Genomic DNA, 17898 nt, shown 5'->3' with positions numbered 1-17898 from the left:
AGAAACTGAATTGATTTGCGTAATTCCCAGAGCAAACTTTCTGAAAGACACAGGAGGCAGTTATGCATGAATTCAAGAACTACATGGAAATGCGGTAGGACATGAGCAGGGGGTCGGAGTGTGGATCGCAACTGAAGCTGTGGCTTGGATTTTTAATGACTGACCGCGGTGAGGCAAGGAGGAGGTCCATTGTGTCCAGATCTGCAGCGTCTTAGTTGGCTGCAGCCACAGCCACGCACATGGCACTGCACACTGGGACTGCGCTTTGATGTACAGCTACTCCCAGAGCAGATGGAAGAAGAAAAGGAGAGGGTAAAAAAAAATAAAAAAAATCTTTAAGGGATTAAAAAGACAAAAACTTATATTGTTGGAGATTAGGGAGAAAGACCCAGAGACGAGATGATGAACATAGCTGATTTCAGTCACGGAGCATTTTGTTTTTCTTTTGAATCTAATTTAAAGGTGTGTGTTCATTGATGCATTTGTATTTATATGTGTGAGAGAGAGAAAGAAGGAAAGAGTAGTCAAATCATATTAGCAGTCCCCCCTTTCTGCAGAGCAGCCAGGCTGAAGTTGGGGTGGGATATGCAAATACAGGCTGTCTGTCTGCCTGCCCCTTCAGAGGCAGCAGAGCAGCACGCTACTTCTTGCTCACACACCCTCACTCATGCAGAGTGCAGAGGACTTGGAGGCTCGAGCCCAGTCAGCAGGTCCCACACACGCGTTTATATGTGTGTGTATGGAGCTGGAACTTTCCTAGATAAACACACTCTCTCTGTTTCTCCTCTCTCCTCTGCCCTCTTTCTCCTCTCCCCTCCTCCAGCACACCTTTGTGTTGTTGCCCCTCTTCCTCTCCCCTCCCTCTTCAGCTTCACTAGTTTTCCCTCTCCTCTGTCCTATGTGCTCAGAGTGTGGTGAGTGTGCGAGCTGAAGGCGTACAGGGCGAGATGCTGCTGATGCTACAGCTGTTTGGGCTCCATGTCTCCTTCAGGGCCCACTGAAGAAGACAAGACTGCACGTGCGCGGGGGAACTTCAACACAGCACCCTGAGGAACTTACAACTATCACTTTTCAACCCAATTTCCTCACCAGTCCGTTGCATTTTTTTTAAGACGTTTTAAGTCTTTAAGACTTAGAAAAACAAAGAAAAAACAATGAGGACCAAGTGGTGTCAACTGGTTGCACAGTTCTTTCTCTTAGGAGTGTTGCTCTCTGTGGTGGACAGTAAAGGAACTTTCTATGGAGGCCATGTCAATCCTTTTTATGGAAACAGATACAACCTGTACAAGGCTGGACTCAACCCTCACCACACACCAAACAAGCCCATGACTCGCCACAAGTAAGTGCTCCGTTTTGCACATGTCACAGGCGCTAATGCACATTTTATTTCCCTTCCCATGCTGCACACTGTTGAAATCAAAGAGCATTCCAAGTAGCTCAAGTACTTGATGTTGTCAGTAGGGCCCACCTCACACTGTATTTCCCCTGAGAAACACATGTCACCGGTGAGTTGCAGAAATATGGTTTTAGTTAGGGCATCGGCTTGGTAGCAGATCCTTGAATTGACTCTCTGTTTACTCACCATCAGTGCCTTTCTGTTTGGTTCACACCTAAAAGCATCTGTGGCTCGGGATGAACATCATAGAGAAACAATGACACGCTGCATTATGAAAACAAAGCAGTCATTATGGTATTTATGGGACAGCGGGGGGAGTGCTGAGTTGATGACAAGGGTATTGATCCCTCAGAGCCACTGTGTGTGTGTGTGTGTGTGTGTGTGTGTGTGGTAGGAGGGGACTTACAGCACAGCTGGGCACTCGCTGCCAGAAGGGAGTGGTACAACTAATCTCCAATCAATACTAAAGCAGTAACTGAGCGGTCTCAACTCAGTCTGCATTGAGATTACTATTGAAAGCTTGTTCTTTTTCTACTTCCAGTATCAACAAGATGTGGTAAAGGATCTTCTGTTTCTAATCAGTGATCTGTGATGTATGTAAATACTGATATTGTCAGGACAGTCAAACCACATGAGCAGCATTGAATAACAATCCCTTCATATGCATGCTATTTGAAAGTCATGAAGCCGTGAGCTGAAACAGAGCCTTGTTGATATATTTTGCCTGGAAAGAGATGGCTGATGTTTGGCCTGAAGGGCTCTTTCGGTTTTTCCTCCCTTTCCCCGTCTCTTTTGCTTGGCTTCCCCTGAGAGCTGTTATGTCTTTGGACAGCTCCCCAGCTACCTGCTGCTTCACTCAAACTGCCACAGAATACGGCTGATCGCCCAGCCCTGCTTAAGTCTGCCATGTACTCTCACCTCCAGGGAAAAGACTCTTCAGCATCTCTCACCCATGAATGCAACACCCGCATTCAGTCTTCATAGCCTTCATAACCTTCATCCATCCAACTCAGTGTTTCTCTGCATTTCCCACCTGCATGTCATCATATGCACTGTTTACTGTACCAGCACTTCTTCACTCCAGCAAAAATCAACACCTGTACCTTTTTTTACTTACTACGATCACATTTTGCTGCCATATTTCCAATCAATATTTTTCCTACTCCTCTCAAAATTTTACTGCGTGCTCTGCATCTTATTTTCCCTCATATGTGATACTTGAACTCTGTTGTTCATCCAATTTCTGGCTCCTGCATGCTGGTGGCATCTGACAGTGGCATCTGACAAGAGTGTCAAAGAGGTTTATTTATATTCACCCACACCAATTTATGTCAGATACATTTCAAAGCCTGAGCCCCAAGATTGATAGATTAACCAGACTTCATAGATTGTTCTATTCGAAACTAACCCATCAGAGGGTCAGTAATTGCTTGTTGCTTGTAGCTGGTAATATTCCCCCACATGTGTTTGTGAGTCCAACTATAGTGTTTATACAAGACCTGCTGACCCACCTTGGACACAGTGGGCCCTGGGGACGTGTCAGTGTCAGACCACCACTACAGATATATGAGCTCAGTTGTTGTCGGCCTGACTGGTCAGTGGAAATAGAGACTTAAAAATAACACACATGCTATGAAGTGTGAAAGTGCATGTCTGAGTGTGTACATAAATGTGTGGTTGTATGTGTGTTTTTGTGAAGGATTTCACTCATGTGATTTTACATCTTGTAAATAACTGTGCCTCTGACTGACCACACAGTCACGTGCACAAAACACGCCTGTTTTCAATGAGATATTTAAAAATTTGCAGCTGTTGATGCGCCACAGACTTTTTTAACTTCATGTTGAATTATTATCTGTGTTTTGGCAGCAAAGTGAATCATTTGATTTCACAGTCATTCCTTGCACTCAATGCAATCACTTGCTGCTGTGAGAAAATATAGCCCTCTAGTCACTCACTGTGACATCTTAGACAGTTACAATACTATACCTGTCAACAGAAGCACAGAAGCTCCTATTGTTCCATGGCTAAAACTGTGCACGAGTGGTTTACAGACTTCAGATTTCCTGAAGTGTGTTTTGGTCCAAGGCTTTGGAAAAGTAGCAAATATTAACTAAAAGAATTGACGTTTCAGTACTTGGTAATGTTGAGGTTTTTGACTCTACATCTTCAAAGAGCAAATTCAAGCGCAAATTATTAAAAATAGAGAAACTGTGATTTTTAGTCAGTATGCTTGTCAAGGAATAAGAAACTGTTGCATACTGTCTCTCTAATTTATTCTTTGTAACATTTTCCCAACATAATTGTATAAGTCATAAAGGAAAAGAGCAAACTTGCAAACCTGTCTAGCATTTCACAAGCATCTGTCACCCTGTTGCACCATAACATGCCACTAAAACACAAAGTGCACAACAGGTGAAACATAATCCAAGAGCTATATACCCATCACTGGGTAATGTGAGTTGTAAAAATCAATTAGGATATTAGGATCCCAGCAGATGCCACATGTCGTCACCGATCAGATTAGAGACATATCCGAGGGCTTTTGGATGATGTATGGGACAGAGATCAAAGGGGAAAGGTCACTGAGTTGTTAGAGGTTAGAGGTTATGGGTTGCTGTTGTAAGTTTGTGTTAAGTGTCCAGTGGAGGACAAGAATGGAGCCAGTCTCCTGCTAAGGGTCACAGAGGCTGGGCAGAAAACTCCCAAGCTCCCTTCCAACACATATTTATCCAACTTTTACCCTCACTGACCTTTCTGCCAAGACATTAGGGATTTTTATGTAAAATTACAATGAACATGGCTTTTGCCATTTAATAAGCTAATGCACTATACAATAGATACTGAGGAATAACATGTTAGAGTGGTCACACTTATTTCCAAAATGCTCCCAAGATGTTAAAAGACAAAAAAAACACAAAAAAGCAAGACATTCAACATAAAAATAAAAAATAAAATCATGAAATCCAAAAACAATAATTAAATATTGTTGTTTATCATCTTTTAATGGAGTCCCGTCGTAACTGAATTATTGTATCATATCATGTTTTTAATCCACCTGTTGTCCAAATTAATGACTCAAGGCGAAATGTTATTGAAAAGTGTCAAAATGTGATTTTTGAAGGCATAGATCAACATTTTGGGCAACTAACAGCCGATAAGCTTAGCTTAGCAAGTGCTGCTAGGCAAATTTGTGAAAAATCTCTTTTTCACAGAGCCAGGCAAGCTGTTTTCCCCCTACTTTCAGTCTTTATGCTTAAACTATGTGCCTGCTAGCTGGTAGGCTAGCAGGCAGTCTAACTCCCAGCTAGGAAGCCAATAAGAAACTCAAACTATTCCATTACGTTTTTATCTAAGTTGGAAGAGTTTTGTCTGATCTACAGTGGAAATAGCAATGATTTTGCATTTATTTTCCATATCATCCATATCCATGTCATATAGTGTATATGGTTATCAGAAAAAATGTTTTTAGTATTTTTAGTTTCAGCCATGTTGCGCAGTCCTAGTTGATACTCTTACTTTTCAAGAGTGTTGCATTGGTTTGTTCAGTAGCGATATGAAGACCCAAAATACAGCATCACATCCCACGGGGATTGATTTCACTCCATATATACAATACAGTACAGTGAGACTAATTAACAATTCCATTTGAAAACCATTTTATTTCAGAAACACTATTCTTATTCAAAGAAGATTATGTGCTTTGGGAAATGCCTGAGGATAAGTTATTGCCATGTTTTTTCACTACCGGTGTTTGAGCCTCTTACTGTAGAGAAGGGGAAATACGGCATAACAACATAATGAATGTGATTGTGTCCAATAAAGCAACTTATGAGAGCTTATGTCGTTATCAATTTTAACAACTAAAATCATCTATAATGAATAGGAGCTAACAAAAATAAATAATAGAGTATCTATACCTACAAGTTTTACTGCTGTAACAAGGATTAGAGGACAATAGCCAAAATCTAAGCACATGTAAAAATAATGGTCTGCCTTTAAGCTATAATAAGCAGAGCTGGCTTGGAGCTGACCTTCTCTATGAATGACAGAGTGATCCCCTTGGTCCTAGAGCTGGGAGTATCACATCTTCTCTTTAATCCTAATCAGTAGCCACAAGAGCAACGTCAATCAACCCTACACCATGGGGCCTTCAAGAACTGCCAGTTGGCTAGAAATAGGTTTCATTAAAAGCAAATATGGAAAGAGATGGGCCCTGGAGGAGAGCTGTTAGCCCATAGAAACGGCTGTTAAAGGTCCTATTAAAGATTGCATGGTTTCCACTCCAGTCATAAATCTGTCAGAGGCAACAGCAGCGGCCTGGGTTCAAACAGTCAGGAACCCTGCAGGTGAGAGAGCGGTCAGTAATGAGGAAGGTGAGCCCTTTAGTGCCACAGTGTCAAAACAAGCGAAGCAATGGAGGAAAAAGTGGCGGGTTAGAGAGCCAGAGATGTCAGGGGCATGATGAGGCAACACAGAGGGGCTTCATGAAAAATCAAAGGAGGAAAAAGGGGAAGAAAAAAAGACAGTATGAGAAACAGAGGCAAGAGCTGGACTGGTATGCTTAGATAATTAAACAGAGATTACCTGCAGTTTGCAGATTTTGCAGAAAGAACAGGAAAAAAGGAAAGGAGGGTTATGAGAAAAAAGGGGATTGAAAGGTGAGTTGTTTTGGGCCCAGCAGAGGGTGGAGGTCTAGCAGCAATAATATTTGCCAAAACGCTCCACATGAGAATCTGAGATGGGAATTCTGCTTTCCCCCTGGGAGGCTGTGAAGCGATTTAGGAACTGTAATGCTATACTGGAAATATTTACAGTGGGACCAGACTAGCAGTCAAAAATTGACGTGCTCCAGTGACAGAAAAAAGACAATATTTTGGCGTTATGGGGGGAAGTGTGTTCGAAGAGAGAGAGGCAAGTGAGGCAGGAGAAATAGTAAGTGTGTGGCTTTCCTGTCATGGTGAAAGGGGGAGAAGACTGTTTTGATATTGATTGGGATGGAAGAGAGTAAGGTCAGGTGAGAGTGGGAGGCGCACAAGAGAGTTCAGTAAACTGATGTATTGGGTTTAGCACTGAGTCAGTTGGGGTTGGGTGGTTCAGGGAGGGTGTGGATCAACTGGAGACATTTTCTGTATTTTTTTTTTTAGTTTTGGGAGTTTTTTCTTGCTGTTTACAATAGGATTCAACTTGTAAATGTCATATAATGTCTTATAATGTCTTATAACACATATAACACATATAACACAAGAGTTTTCACCTGAAAAAAATTAGTCAGAAATATCTAAAATCCATTTTATCATAGTTATAGAGCAATATGCAGGAGGCCAATTGCGCTGTGCTGTGAAAGAGTTTATCTTATTGAATGAGTCAGGAGAGAGTGAACTCGCCAGACAGACCTGGGTCAATTAGTAAAGGTATTCTTCAAGGCCCAATTTTGTTTTATTGCATACCAGACAAGTGGAGTGTAATCATATTAGATACATTAGATAAGGTCAGGGGCGGCCTGTGGCATAGGCAACATAGGCAGTCGCCTGGGGTGCCAAATAAGGAAGAGGGCACCAAATGAGTAGGACATGTTTGTCTTTTGGTTTTTTCTTATGGACAGGTGTGCTTGCTTTTATACAGCTTTTGGAAATCTTCACTTATTCTCCCTTCTTAATGTTTTGCCTTTCATTTTCAATGAAACAAAGTAGTCGTGTGCACAACCACAAAACTTCAGTGGGGTAGGTGCTGGATACTAAAAACAAGTAAATTCGCTGTAAGGATTACCCGCACACTGAATCAGAGCTCCCTTTTCTTTATTTTCAACGTTTCAACCAACTACAGGTCTCACTGTAGTTGGACCTTTCCTTTCTTTTTCCCCCTTGACTTGCATAGGTTTTCATCTGATTTATTTTTCAAAGCCTTGCTAGTTGGTCTTTTCACCCAAGCTTCATGTGCTACCTCAGGCAATGCCACCAAACACTCAATGAATGGCACCTTGACCCCCATTTGCCTTTTTGCCTGCAAGGCTAGGAGGACTTTGTCTGGGCTTGAGGTACTATTGTTGCACTTGACTTTAGTTAAGTTTTGAAGTTCTAGGACTGGAGGAACTATTGTTGCCCTTTTTTGGAGCTACATTCTAAAATCTTGCCCAACATAGTCTGGGCCGGCCCTGAATAAGATTGGTAGAGTCTGGCAAAGAAAGCATACTAATCAGCAGCAGTAAGTGATTTTTAGGATTTATGAGGTAGGTTGGCAACCTCTTACTCCTCTGACCTTCCTCGCTATTCTACCTCCAGGTCACTCAGGTCCTCTGACCAGGTGCTTTTGACTGTCCCACAGGCAAAGTAAAAGTTAAAGGTTCGTCGTGCCTTTGCTGTTGCAGCCCCACAGTTATGGAATAGTTCGCCTACCCCCTCTATTGACATTTTTTAATCTTGTTTGAAATGGCTCATTTCTGCTTGACCAATTGATCTGATCAAGCTCTACAATATCATGATGCATATTTTTAAACAATTGCCGACATCTGTTATGTTTTTACTCTTCATTATGTTTAAATTTGTATCTATCTGTTGCAGTTGAGCAGCATGGTGGTCAATTCTACTTATTTTTATATGTGACTCATAATTCATCATTGTCTGGTACTTAGTGGGTTACCCTGTGTGGCTAGCCCCTTCCATCTGTCACCCACGAGCGCTAAAACAAACATCACAAAGTATTTATACTTTTTTACTGCAGTCACCTTGTGCCACATTGGTTAAGAGATGAGGTGTGAAAATAGTTCAGAGTGGGCCATAGATCACGTCTCTCTCCTTTTCTCGTTCCTCTCTGTATTCCTTTAGTGTCTAGATTAGAGCTGCCTTTTCCAGGCTGGAGATCCTCCCACACACTCGCAGCCCAAACAAAGTTCTCACCTACTCTGCAGCAGCTGGACGTGGCTGAGATAACAAACACTAAAGACGGCACTTTTCTTTCTCACACATGAGCACTTACACATCATGGGTTAGTATTTCTGCCAATAAAGCTCGTGTAATCCTCATCCCGCAGAGCTTGAGGTCTCTGTGGATGTGAGATAAAAGGACCAAGATCTTCATTGCTTGACTGCTTGTGTGCATAAAATGTGCACATGTGTGACTGCAGCTCACACACACTATCCCTATCTCTTAGGTTTAAACGCAACATTTTGTCCAATAAAGATCTGTTTTTACACAGCAGAGGAGGTGACCTGCTGTTGCCCCGACCGACACTACACTGCAAAGGGAGAGGATTTATCTCAGCACTCGACTTTGATTCTCACAAAGCCAGAACACCCTCTCTCTATAAGACACTGAGGATAAAATATCACCCACAGACCCAAATGACATTGACAGATCTGTGAAAACAGGCAAAGAGTAGACTGGGGAGAGAGAGAGAGAGAGGCAGAAACAGAGACCTACAGCTTTTTTTTTTCTTCCTATGTACATCTGGATTCCTGCACTTTTCATCCAGTGTGTGTGTGAGTGTGAAGGTCACTGGCTCCCCCCAGATGTGCACCTGACAAACAAACCGGTGAACATGGTCACTTTTCACTCCGCTGATCAGCCCTGTGCGTAATGTGAGAAGGGTCCCACACTTACTGTATTGTATACACACATACACTCACACATGCACAGAGTCTGCTCTCTGTCAGCTGTCACAAATCCTTGTATGCCTATAGAGACCTTTTCCCAATTCTCACATACACAAAAAACATATCATAAAGGTTGTTGTTGATGTCAATAATCTGTCATTTTATTTTTAAGGAAAACATACTCATTAGACCCTCTTTAGAATTTCCAATGAAGTAATTACATCACTCATTGTAATGGTAATATTCTTTGGAAGACTGAATCTATTACCACGTGAATCTGATTTGTACAAATAATATGTGTGCCAGACTTTTCACATGAAATATTGGCGTCAAAGGCTCCGTGTACTCTCTCTGAGCAACAGATGAGAGCAGAGGGAGTGATCAGTTTTAACCCCCTTCAGGGATTGTAAAGAAAAAAAAAAAGATCCTGCAGGTGGGGTGGTGGCAGAAAAAAATGCATGATGAAAGCAAAAATTCTTTTGCAGATTTGTAACAGCGACATCAGCAGACTAAGCAGGGAATTAGTCCAGTACTATTTGTTGGTAGTTTTCATGAGAGTTAAGATATGCCAGAAATGATGATGCTGCACATATTATGTTAGATTAACCTTGAAGTCTTCATTTTATATACCTTTAATCACATTTGATACATTAAAACAACCTTTCCAACCAGCCAGCCATTTCCTTGTTTTTTTTTTAATGCTGAAAATCATCTGCAGTGACCAGTAAATTGCCTGTATAAGTTTAAAGTGCTTTAAGAGCTCCCATCACACCACATCAGTTCAGGTCATAACCGCCACTTCCTTAACGACGCATGACCTGGCAGCAGGTTGTCAGGCTGGTATGAAAGGAGCTCTGTCATTCTGACTCCTGCCCTTTTCCTTCCACTGCTATTAACATATGTCAACACAGGCAGAGTGGTGACACACACACACACACATACACACTAACGCACACACACACACATAAAAACTCTGTCAACACAGTCAGTGATTTGCAGAAAGCAGCAGCGCCACGGTTTCTCACAGATTCTGACAGGCTGTCCTGTCTGTTAGCCCTCTGATCCTGCCATGTAGACCCTCCTCGGCCCTCCCTGCTCCTCCAAACACTTCTATTTGTCCTGAAACAGCTGTGGAGCGATGTTAAGTGCTGCATGTGTTGCTAAATGTTCCCCTCTGAATGGGAGAAATGCTTCTCATGTGAGCCTAAAGAGTGCAGATCATCATTTCCTGTGTTGCGCAGGGGCCAAGGGAACATTGAGCAGTTGCTATAGCTGCACTGGCAATGAAGAGAGGAGAAGGTCCAGCTCCAGCATGATGCAACAACTGTTCAAAATAGTTATAGTAAAATTATTGTGTTGGATTCGGGACACATCTGAACACTCTCATACAGTCTCGGTGGTATTTCTTGTTTCCTGTCTTCATATATGATTGCGACGCAGTGTTATTAATTATAAATCAATGAAAATGTCAATTAGAAATGTGATTTCAGTTGGTAAGGAGGTTACTGAATTACCATATTTAACAAGAGGAAAGCAAAAGACAGATCAAAAAGCTGTCAGCCTGTGCCATCATTCTGACCAATATAGCTCCTCTGTGAAAACCCCGTCAAAGTTTCCAGGTTGCAAACGAAAAAATTCAATTTGATATTATAACAGAGCACAAGGCAGAAAAGTTGTTTATACAACTTTTTATAAAACAAGTGTAACAATGCTCCTTATAAAAACAGAAAAAGAAAGAAAAAACAACGAAGAAGGCAAAAATTAAGCTTCTGAGCACTATAGAAATACAGGAAGCAAAGCACTACAACAAAAGAACAGATAGAATAAGCATACAGGTAAACAGTATGGTAAAGCTTTAACACAGACTGAACTCAAGGGAGGTTTAAATGGAATTACATATTTGTCAGGAGGAAATAATCTCATCACCCAGCTGGAGGTGGAACAGCAGGTGGAGCTTTAAAGGGAAATATCACTGTGTGTTATTTGTGCTCATCTGTGTTTGCTCAAAGTGAGACTATGCTATTCTTGAGAGAAGAAAAAAACATATTCCTCCTTTCACTGATTCAAAAGTTTAAATGATAAGCAATAAAACACACCTTACTTCAGTTTTATACACTCAAGGTTTCACCGACTCAGGCTTACTTGGTCTGGAATGACTAGTGTGTAACTGACATCACTGAGTAAGTTTGAGGATGTGACTCTTTGCTTGTTCTACTGTTACACCTTATTTTATCATAGATTTTACCACTATCGCTGTCAGCTGTGGCCAGATTGTTCAACAAAAGCTGTGTAGTCTCACTTTAATACACAGTTTGACGAGTACAGAGCAAAACAAGGGCTGTTATCTTAGATGATATGGATACTGCAGTGTTGATATATCAGCACAATACAATATTATTATATTATATTATTATATTATATTATATTATATTATATCATTATATTATAAAATACAATTATTTAACTCTAATGTCCCTTTCTTGTCCCCACAGAAACCATTGTGCCTATGTGGTCCAGAAGAATATCACATGCACCATGCAAGATGGAGTGGCCACCTATGTGAAGGCTGAATACACCACCAAGTGCATCTGGGGTCAGAAATGTCCTGTTGTCATGTAAGTTTTTCAAACAAAAAAAAACAACATACCATACCAAAAATAGAGGAATTTCCACCTCAGACTCTGAGTCCTTGGTGTAAGGCTTAAACACTGTAATTATCACTTTACATTCAGCAAACTGCAACATGGAGCCTAATGTTGAATATACGCTGTACCAATGCTGCCCTCTAGTGTTCACATGATGTGTTGTTCATACAAAGATGTGCAGGTCCCCACCTGCTTGCACATCTGTGTTTGTAGTCAGAGCTCTTCCATAGAGAGACGCCACTGGGGGGAAATGGTGTTAATGTTTTGAATTGTGATAAAATATCACAATCAGCTATTTTGATTTATTACATTAAAATTACTCTGGTTTAGATGTGCTCATACTTGCTTCTTATCCTCTTATCTTACCTACTAATATTAATGATATTATAAAATAAACTAGTCTGAATAGTATTATTATTCATGTCTCATGATTCAAACTGTGGTCTGAAGTAACACTTTAATATGCCTTTTCAAAAGCCCCCTGTAGCCCCACAAACCACACAAGGGAAATTAAAGGAGTGGATTTTCTCTTCAAAAAAGACAGATAAATCACCATGTGTGTGCGTGCCTGTCTGTGAATAAAGGCAAGAGAGTTGATTCCCAATCAAAAGGAAATTCAAGCTTAAAGATAACAGTGAAGTTGGGTGATGACCCTGGTTCAATCCTCTGATGCCACATCACTTACATTACACTTTATCTTAATCTCCTAATCTCCCTCTAATCCGTGTTTAATCCCACAGAGAACAACTTTATCCCTTTATCTCTGCTCTGCGCCTCCCATCGCCCCGTCCTGTGTCCTGGCTCTGTGGTCTTAATTAGTAAAAGCGAATGCTGAACTTTTGATACAACCTGACATGACAGTTTTATTGTGCCTTAACCTCTTCTGTTATGTTTCCTCCAGGTACAGGACATTCTACAAGCCAAAGTACAAGGTGGGTTTTAAGACAGTGACTGAGCTGGAGTGGAGATGTTGCCCTGGCTACTCGGGGGAGAACTGCTACGATGGACCCACATCGCTGCCTGATGTCATGATGCCACCTTTCAAGGGAGCAGGTTTTCCCCATCGCCCTGGGATGAAGGGCTTTCCCTATGGCCCTAGACCCCCTGTGGACCAGAGGCCTGGAGGCGGCCAGCTCGAGCCAGGCAAACCCTACCCCAGCGTACCTGACAGCAGACCAATACCCACAGGACAGCTGCCTGCTGGAAATGGAAGACCAAACTATGGTGAGAACAGACTCTGACTGATTTAGTGTAAAGCTCTGGGGTTCAGATTTACACTGCTTTTATGTATGCTAGTGCAAGCGAATTTAAGCAAGCACATATTTTATCCAGTTATAACCATTGTAAATTTCCTCAGTGCTTAATCTTTACTTCTTTGGTGCTTGCAGACTTTCTCAAAAAATATTCCTTCCTCCTTTCTGTTTGATCCCTGGAAACACAGGAAACAAATTTGGGATTTCAGGAGTGACTGGCGAACGTTTGGACCGTATGGAGGAGGACCTGCGCCGTCTCTCCCAGGGTCTAGACACTCTCAATGGGATGGTGGCTGGCCTAGAGGAGCGACTGCGCACATCTCTCCGGGAAGACACCAACAAAATCCTGGAGTCCCTGCTGCCCAATGCTCCCCGCGTGCCTGACTCGACAGTAGGATTTGGGGTGATACCAGATGGGACTCCTGATGGACTGGAAGGAGGAGAAAGCTTCACTGGATTTGGAGACCTTGCCGTGAAGGTAACAGAAGTGAGCGATGAGCTGCGGGCCAAGACTCATGTCTTAGAGGAGATTCAGGTATTGTGCCACTATGCTTGCACCAAAATCTGTTGAACATATCTATACAGCGTGATCAAATCAAGCCTTTCTCCTTCCTTTATTAAATGCTAGTCCTTTTCTACTTCTTACCTGTGTGTGTCTACAGGGAATGGTTCTGGGTCACGATGGCCAGTTGAAGAGGCTGTTGGAAGGAGCTAGAGGCAGGCCCATCCCTGGTTCTGGCTCCACTTTTCAACTGGACGAGATCCTGGATGCCAAGTTGGCTGATGTGAGGGCTGAGATCCTGGATGGTTTTGAGCGCCGTATGACTGGTCTGGAGAGCCACTGTGATGAGAAGATTGGGGCGGTGCAGAAGCAGTGCCAAAGGGAGCACATGGATGGCCAGGAGCAGATGCAGCAGTCTCTGGATGGAAGAGAGACCGGGCTCAGGGAGGAGTTGGGCTCTTTGCAAGCTCAGATCCAGGGCCTAACTCTCACCGAAAGCTGCTGTGGACAGGTATGACATAGGTGTGATCGCAATATGACCAGCATGCAGTAAATACATCCAATTCGTCTACAAAACAAAATTTGTGAACAGCCCTTACATTCATTCATGGGATTTTGATGTGACTCCACCAGAAGGAATTGTTTGCTTAGAGTTAGATGAGAGGACTTTCATGTATGTACAATAAATATGAAACTACAGCCAGGAGAAGGTTAGTTTAGCTTGGCATAAAGACTGGAAATGCGAAACAGCTGGGATGGCTCTGTCTGCAGGTAACAAAATATGCCTCACCAATAAACACATTATATCTCCTGTTTAATCTGTACAAGAGACCATCTGTGTTTTTTCAACTAACCATGCAAACTGTGAAGTTGTTAGAGAAGTGAGACCCCAGGAAGTCACTGCACCTAACCAAGAAATAGTCTCACTTAACACTTGGCTTTTATAAGAATTAAAGAAACAAGATATGACGTGTTAATTAGAGATCTTTGATGGTGCTGGTAGGCGGATTTTGTCAACTTTGGACTGAGCCAGGCAAGCTGTTTCCCCCTGTTTCTAGTCTTTATGCTAGGCTAAGCTAACTAGCTGTTGGTTGAGGCTTCATATTTGACATGCACACAGGACAGTGGTCTCAATCTTCTAATCTAACTCTTTGTAAGAAAGCGAATAAGCGTATTTCTCAAAATGCTTAACTATTTCTTATTGAACTAATAATTTATTGATTATTGCAGGTAAACAGCCTGTCCAAGCGTGTACTGTTGCTGGAGGAGTCAGTTAAAGGTCTCACAGAATCTCAAAGACAGCTCCAGACGGCCCTCACTGACCAGAGCATCCATGTGGAGACGTTGATTGAGACCCGCCTGGTGGACATAGAGAGCCGCCTCAATTCCACTGAGGGTGGACCTGATGGAGTGGCAGGGCTCCCTGGTGGTCTCGATGGCTTCAAGAACATGCTAGAGGACAAGTTTAAAACCCTGGAGGAGAGAGTGTCTGTAGCTGTTGAGGAGCTCAGTAATGCCACTGCCCCAGCACTGCTGGAGGGCCAGGTGGTCCCTGCGCTGGAGACGGAGATCGAATCTGTGAGGAGGAGAGTAGAGGGGGACCTGGGCGGCATTCAGAAACAGCTAATAGACCTGGAGCTCCTCTGCACCTCCTCCTGCACACCCTCTACCTCTCCAGCAGAGGATGTCAGTGTCACTGGAGTGGAGGAGGAGTGGGAGGGGATGGAGAAGAAAATGACTGACCGTCTGGACTCCCATTCAGACCAGCTGGACCGTCTAAACAACACCCTTCAGAACCTGCTTTTCCGTATCGCCCAGGAGGACTCGGAGGGCTCAGTCCACGGAGAGATCACTCTTCTGAAGGTCAACATTAACTCTGTGAACCGCACTCTGAAGGGCCTAAAGGACTCTATTCACTTCATTGCAAGTGAAGTGGGCCATGCTAACTCCACCTGGGAGCAGAGAGAGCACCAGCTAGTCAACCAGATGCAAGGAATCACCAAACTAGTGGGCCATCAAGCCTCGCTCCTGGGGGCCGGGGAGAGGCGACTGGCCCAGCTGAAGGGAGAACTGGCTGCCTTGAAGAGACGGCTGGCTGGGGAGCTTCAAGGCTGCCGGAGCACAGCGATGGAAGTGCAGAGGGAGGTGAAGGACGTTGATAGCAGGGTGAGCCTGGTAGAGGGCCAGTGCAGCAGCCTGGGGGAACTGGCAGAGCACCTGGAGAGGATCAGGGCCGAGCTTGAGAGACACTCAGACTCCTACCTGGCTCAGGTGAATGGCAGCCTGGACACCCATTCAGAACAGCTAGCTGAGCTGAAAGGAGAGGTCAAAGACAGTGTGGCCAAGGAAGCAGCCAACCAAAAAGGAGACCAGTAGCATCTGAGCTACAGAAGTTTAAAAAAAAGAGACTTGTGTGTGCTTCTCATTAGACTCAAGTGACTTCCTCTGCTTCTCTTCTCCCTTTTTCAAACACCATCTGCATAAATGCAAATTAACTGAAGTGGTGAGAGTCATTTCCCATAAGCCCCCCCTCCCAGTGCCTCCAGATGTCCTGGGTATTTAGTTTAGTGAAGTGAGGAGAGGTAGACACAGAATACAAAGACACACCTATGGTTGTATAGCTGGGCAATATTTTCCCTTGAGATTTTATTCTATGGGGCATTTGTTTTGTTTTTTCTCTGATCATGATTGTTTTGTTTTCACATTTTATCTTTTTTTAACTTATATGAAGTGACTGCATTGTTATGATGTTAAACTGTATTAGACATGGTGCAAAAAATGATAACAAAAAAAGTGAATGATGTGGGACTAATACGCTGCTACGGGTTTCTACTGACAAGCACACTCAACATCCTCTGTGTGGACACTTGTCTGGTCTTTTTAAAAAATACTGTATGTCAACCTGGTGCTATTTACATTTTTGTAAAGATTTGTTTGTACACATGGTTAAAAAAAAGACATGTATTTCTGCTTTGACAGCTGTGTTTGTCTCCTGCCGCATTGCTCCAGGTTGCAGAGAAGTTCCGAAATTCACCACTGGGGGACAGCGACAACACATTAAATGGCATGGTAGATGGAAGAGAAATAAAATGTAAAACACTCAAGGGTTGTACTTTTCAGACATATTTTGGCAATGGAAGCCTTTTTAAAAAATTCATGAGGATAATTGTAATCTGCAAAAAAGAAAAAAATCTGTGTTATTCATTCAATTCAACACAACTTTATTTATCCCTGAAATTGTACAGCAGCTCACCCCTGAAGTTCATATGGCATTTATTATGGAGTTGTTATTATTTTGGCGTTATTGTTGTTGAATGTTTTTTTGTGTGTGCTTTTATTGATGGACAATATTAACTCACCCAGGTAGACATAATACACACAATAAATAGGAGAAGAAAAACACTGTTAAATACAAAGCTAAAGCTATCAAAGTCTATAGGCTCAAAACTATATATGTAACTCATTATAGATATATTAATAAATAAAAAAATCTTAAAACACAGAAATGATAAAGCTGTACAAAACCATAAAAGATTCTCTATGAAAATTTGAGAGGGGATACCGTTCGACAATTTGACCCATTAGATTCTGTGACCCAATTGTGGATGTCAGCCACAGTATATTGCCACCACAGACGTTTTTATCATATTTTATCACATACATTATTTTGATAGCAGCTTTTACCAAAGGCAGTGCCTTCATAGTGTTTAAGCAGGGTCACACATTTTGATAGCGGTAAAGAAAACAATTTGACTTCACAGAAACAGAATGAGTCACCAATGATGGGTGTGATAGTAGAAACAGTAGTGTCTTCCTGTTAAGCACTACCACCTCACCCACCAATATTTGGTCCTGTAGTTATTCCTCTAGCATCAAAGATTTCAGTACATCAAATCTATCTAAATTTGTAATACATATCTAGATACTATGGAGGCACCATGTGCAATAACAGCTTTTGGGTGGCAAGCTGAAATTCTTAGTGACAGATTCTAAAGGGTCAAAAAATTTGGTATAACACCACAGTAACAACTATTTTTACAGGCGGCTAAAGCACACCGGTGTCCTGAGGGGAGCAATGAATATTCACTCACTAAGATGTGTCAGGTAGGTACAATATGCTCATCAGTGTCCTTTGTTGGTCACAAAAAGAACTCAGATTCCTTTGTTTCACTCCAGTAATCTTTGAATAGATCTTAACATTTTTCAGACTGTTTCTGTCCTTCATTGACAGGCTGTGGAAACAGCGAATAAAAGAAAAACATCACAAGACTCAATTAATGATTAATCAAAATGACAAAGAAAAAACTGCAATGACTTGAAAAGAGTTTTTGAAGAAGGTAAAACTCTTTGCTGGACAAGCCTGACAATAAGTAGCTGATGCTAAAAAACACACCCACTACGATCCCCATGTTGATGCACAATTGACAAATGAGAAGTCACAAAGTCAACCTGAGAATAATTAACTATTGAAAGCAGTTTTTAAAAAGCTTCATCACATTTATTGCCCTCAA

General features: G+C 42.2%; 1 protein-coding gene across 1 annotated transcript; it reads left to right on the top strand.

Moving 5' to 3' along the window:
- Positions 1-684: 684 nt before the first annotated feature.
- Positions 685-16553, top strand: LOC122983225 (EMILIN-3). Its single transcript, XM_044353011.1, has 6 exons — positions 685-1339; positions 11480-11602; positions 12534-12856; positions 13074-13420; positions 13548-13898; positions 14618-16553. Exons 1-6 carry the CDS (start codon positions 1155-1157, stop codon positions 15761-15763), a joined length of 2475 nt encoding a protein of 824 aa, XP_044208946.1. The 5' UTR covers positions 685-1154; the 3' UTR covers positions 15764-16553.
- Positions 16554-17898: the final 1345 nt, after the last annotated feature.

This window comes from Thunnus albacares, chromosome 5, assembly GCF_914725855.1.
Source record: "Thunnus albacares chromosome 5, fThuAlb1.1, whole genome shotgun sequence".
Taxonomy (NCBI): domain Eukaryota; kingdom Metazoa; phylum Chordata; class Actinopteri; order Scombriformes; family Scombridae; genus Thunnus; species Thunnus albacares.
Note: the sequence above shows the minus strand (reverse complement) of the source record. Positions and strands in the feature narration are given on the sequence as shown.

Coding starts and splice junctions, on each gene's coding strand:
- LOC122983225 (XM_044353011.1), top strand. CDS start 1,155: ATGAGGACCAAGTGGTGTCAACTGGTTGCACAGTTCTTTCTCTTAGGA. Junction 11,603..12,533: donor CAGAAATGTCCTGTTGTCAT/GTAAGTTTTTCA, acceptor TGTTTCCTCCAG/GTACAGGACATTCTACAAGC. Junction 13,421..13,547: donor ATGTCTTAGAGGAGATTCAG/GTATTGTGCCAC, acceptor GTGTGTCTACAG/GGAATGGTTCTGGGTCACGA.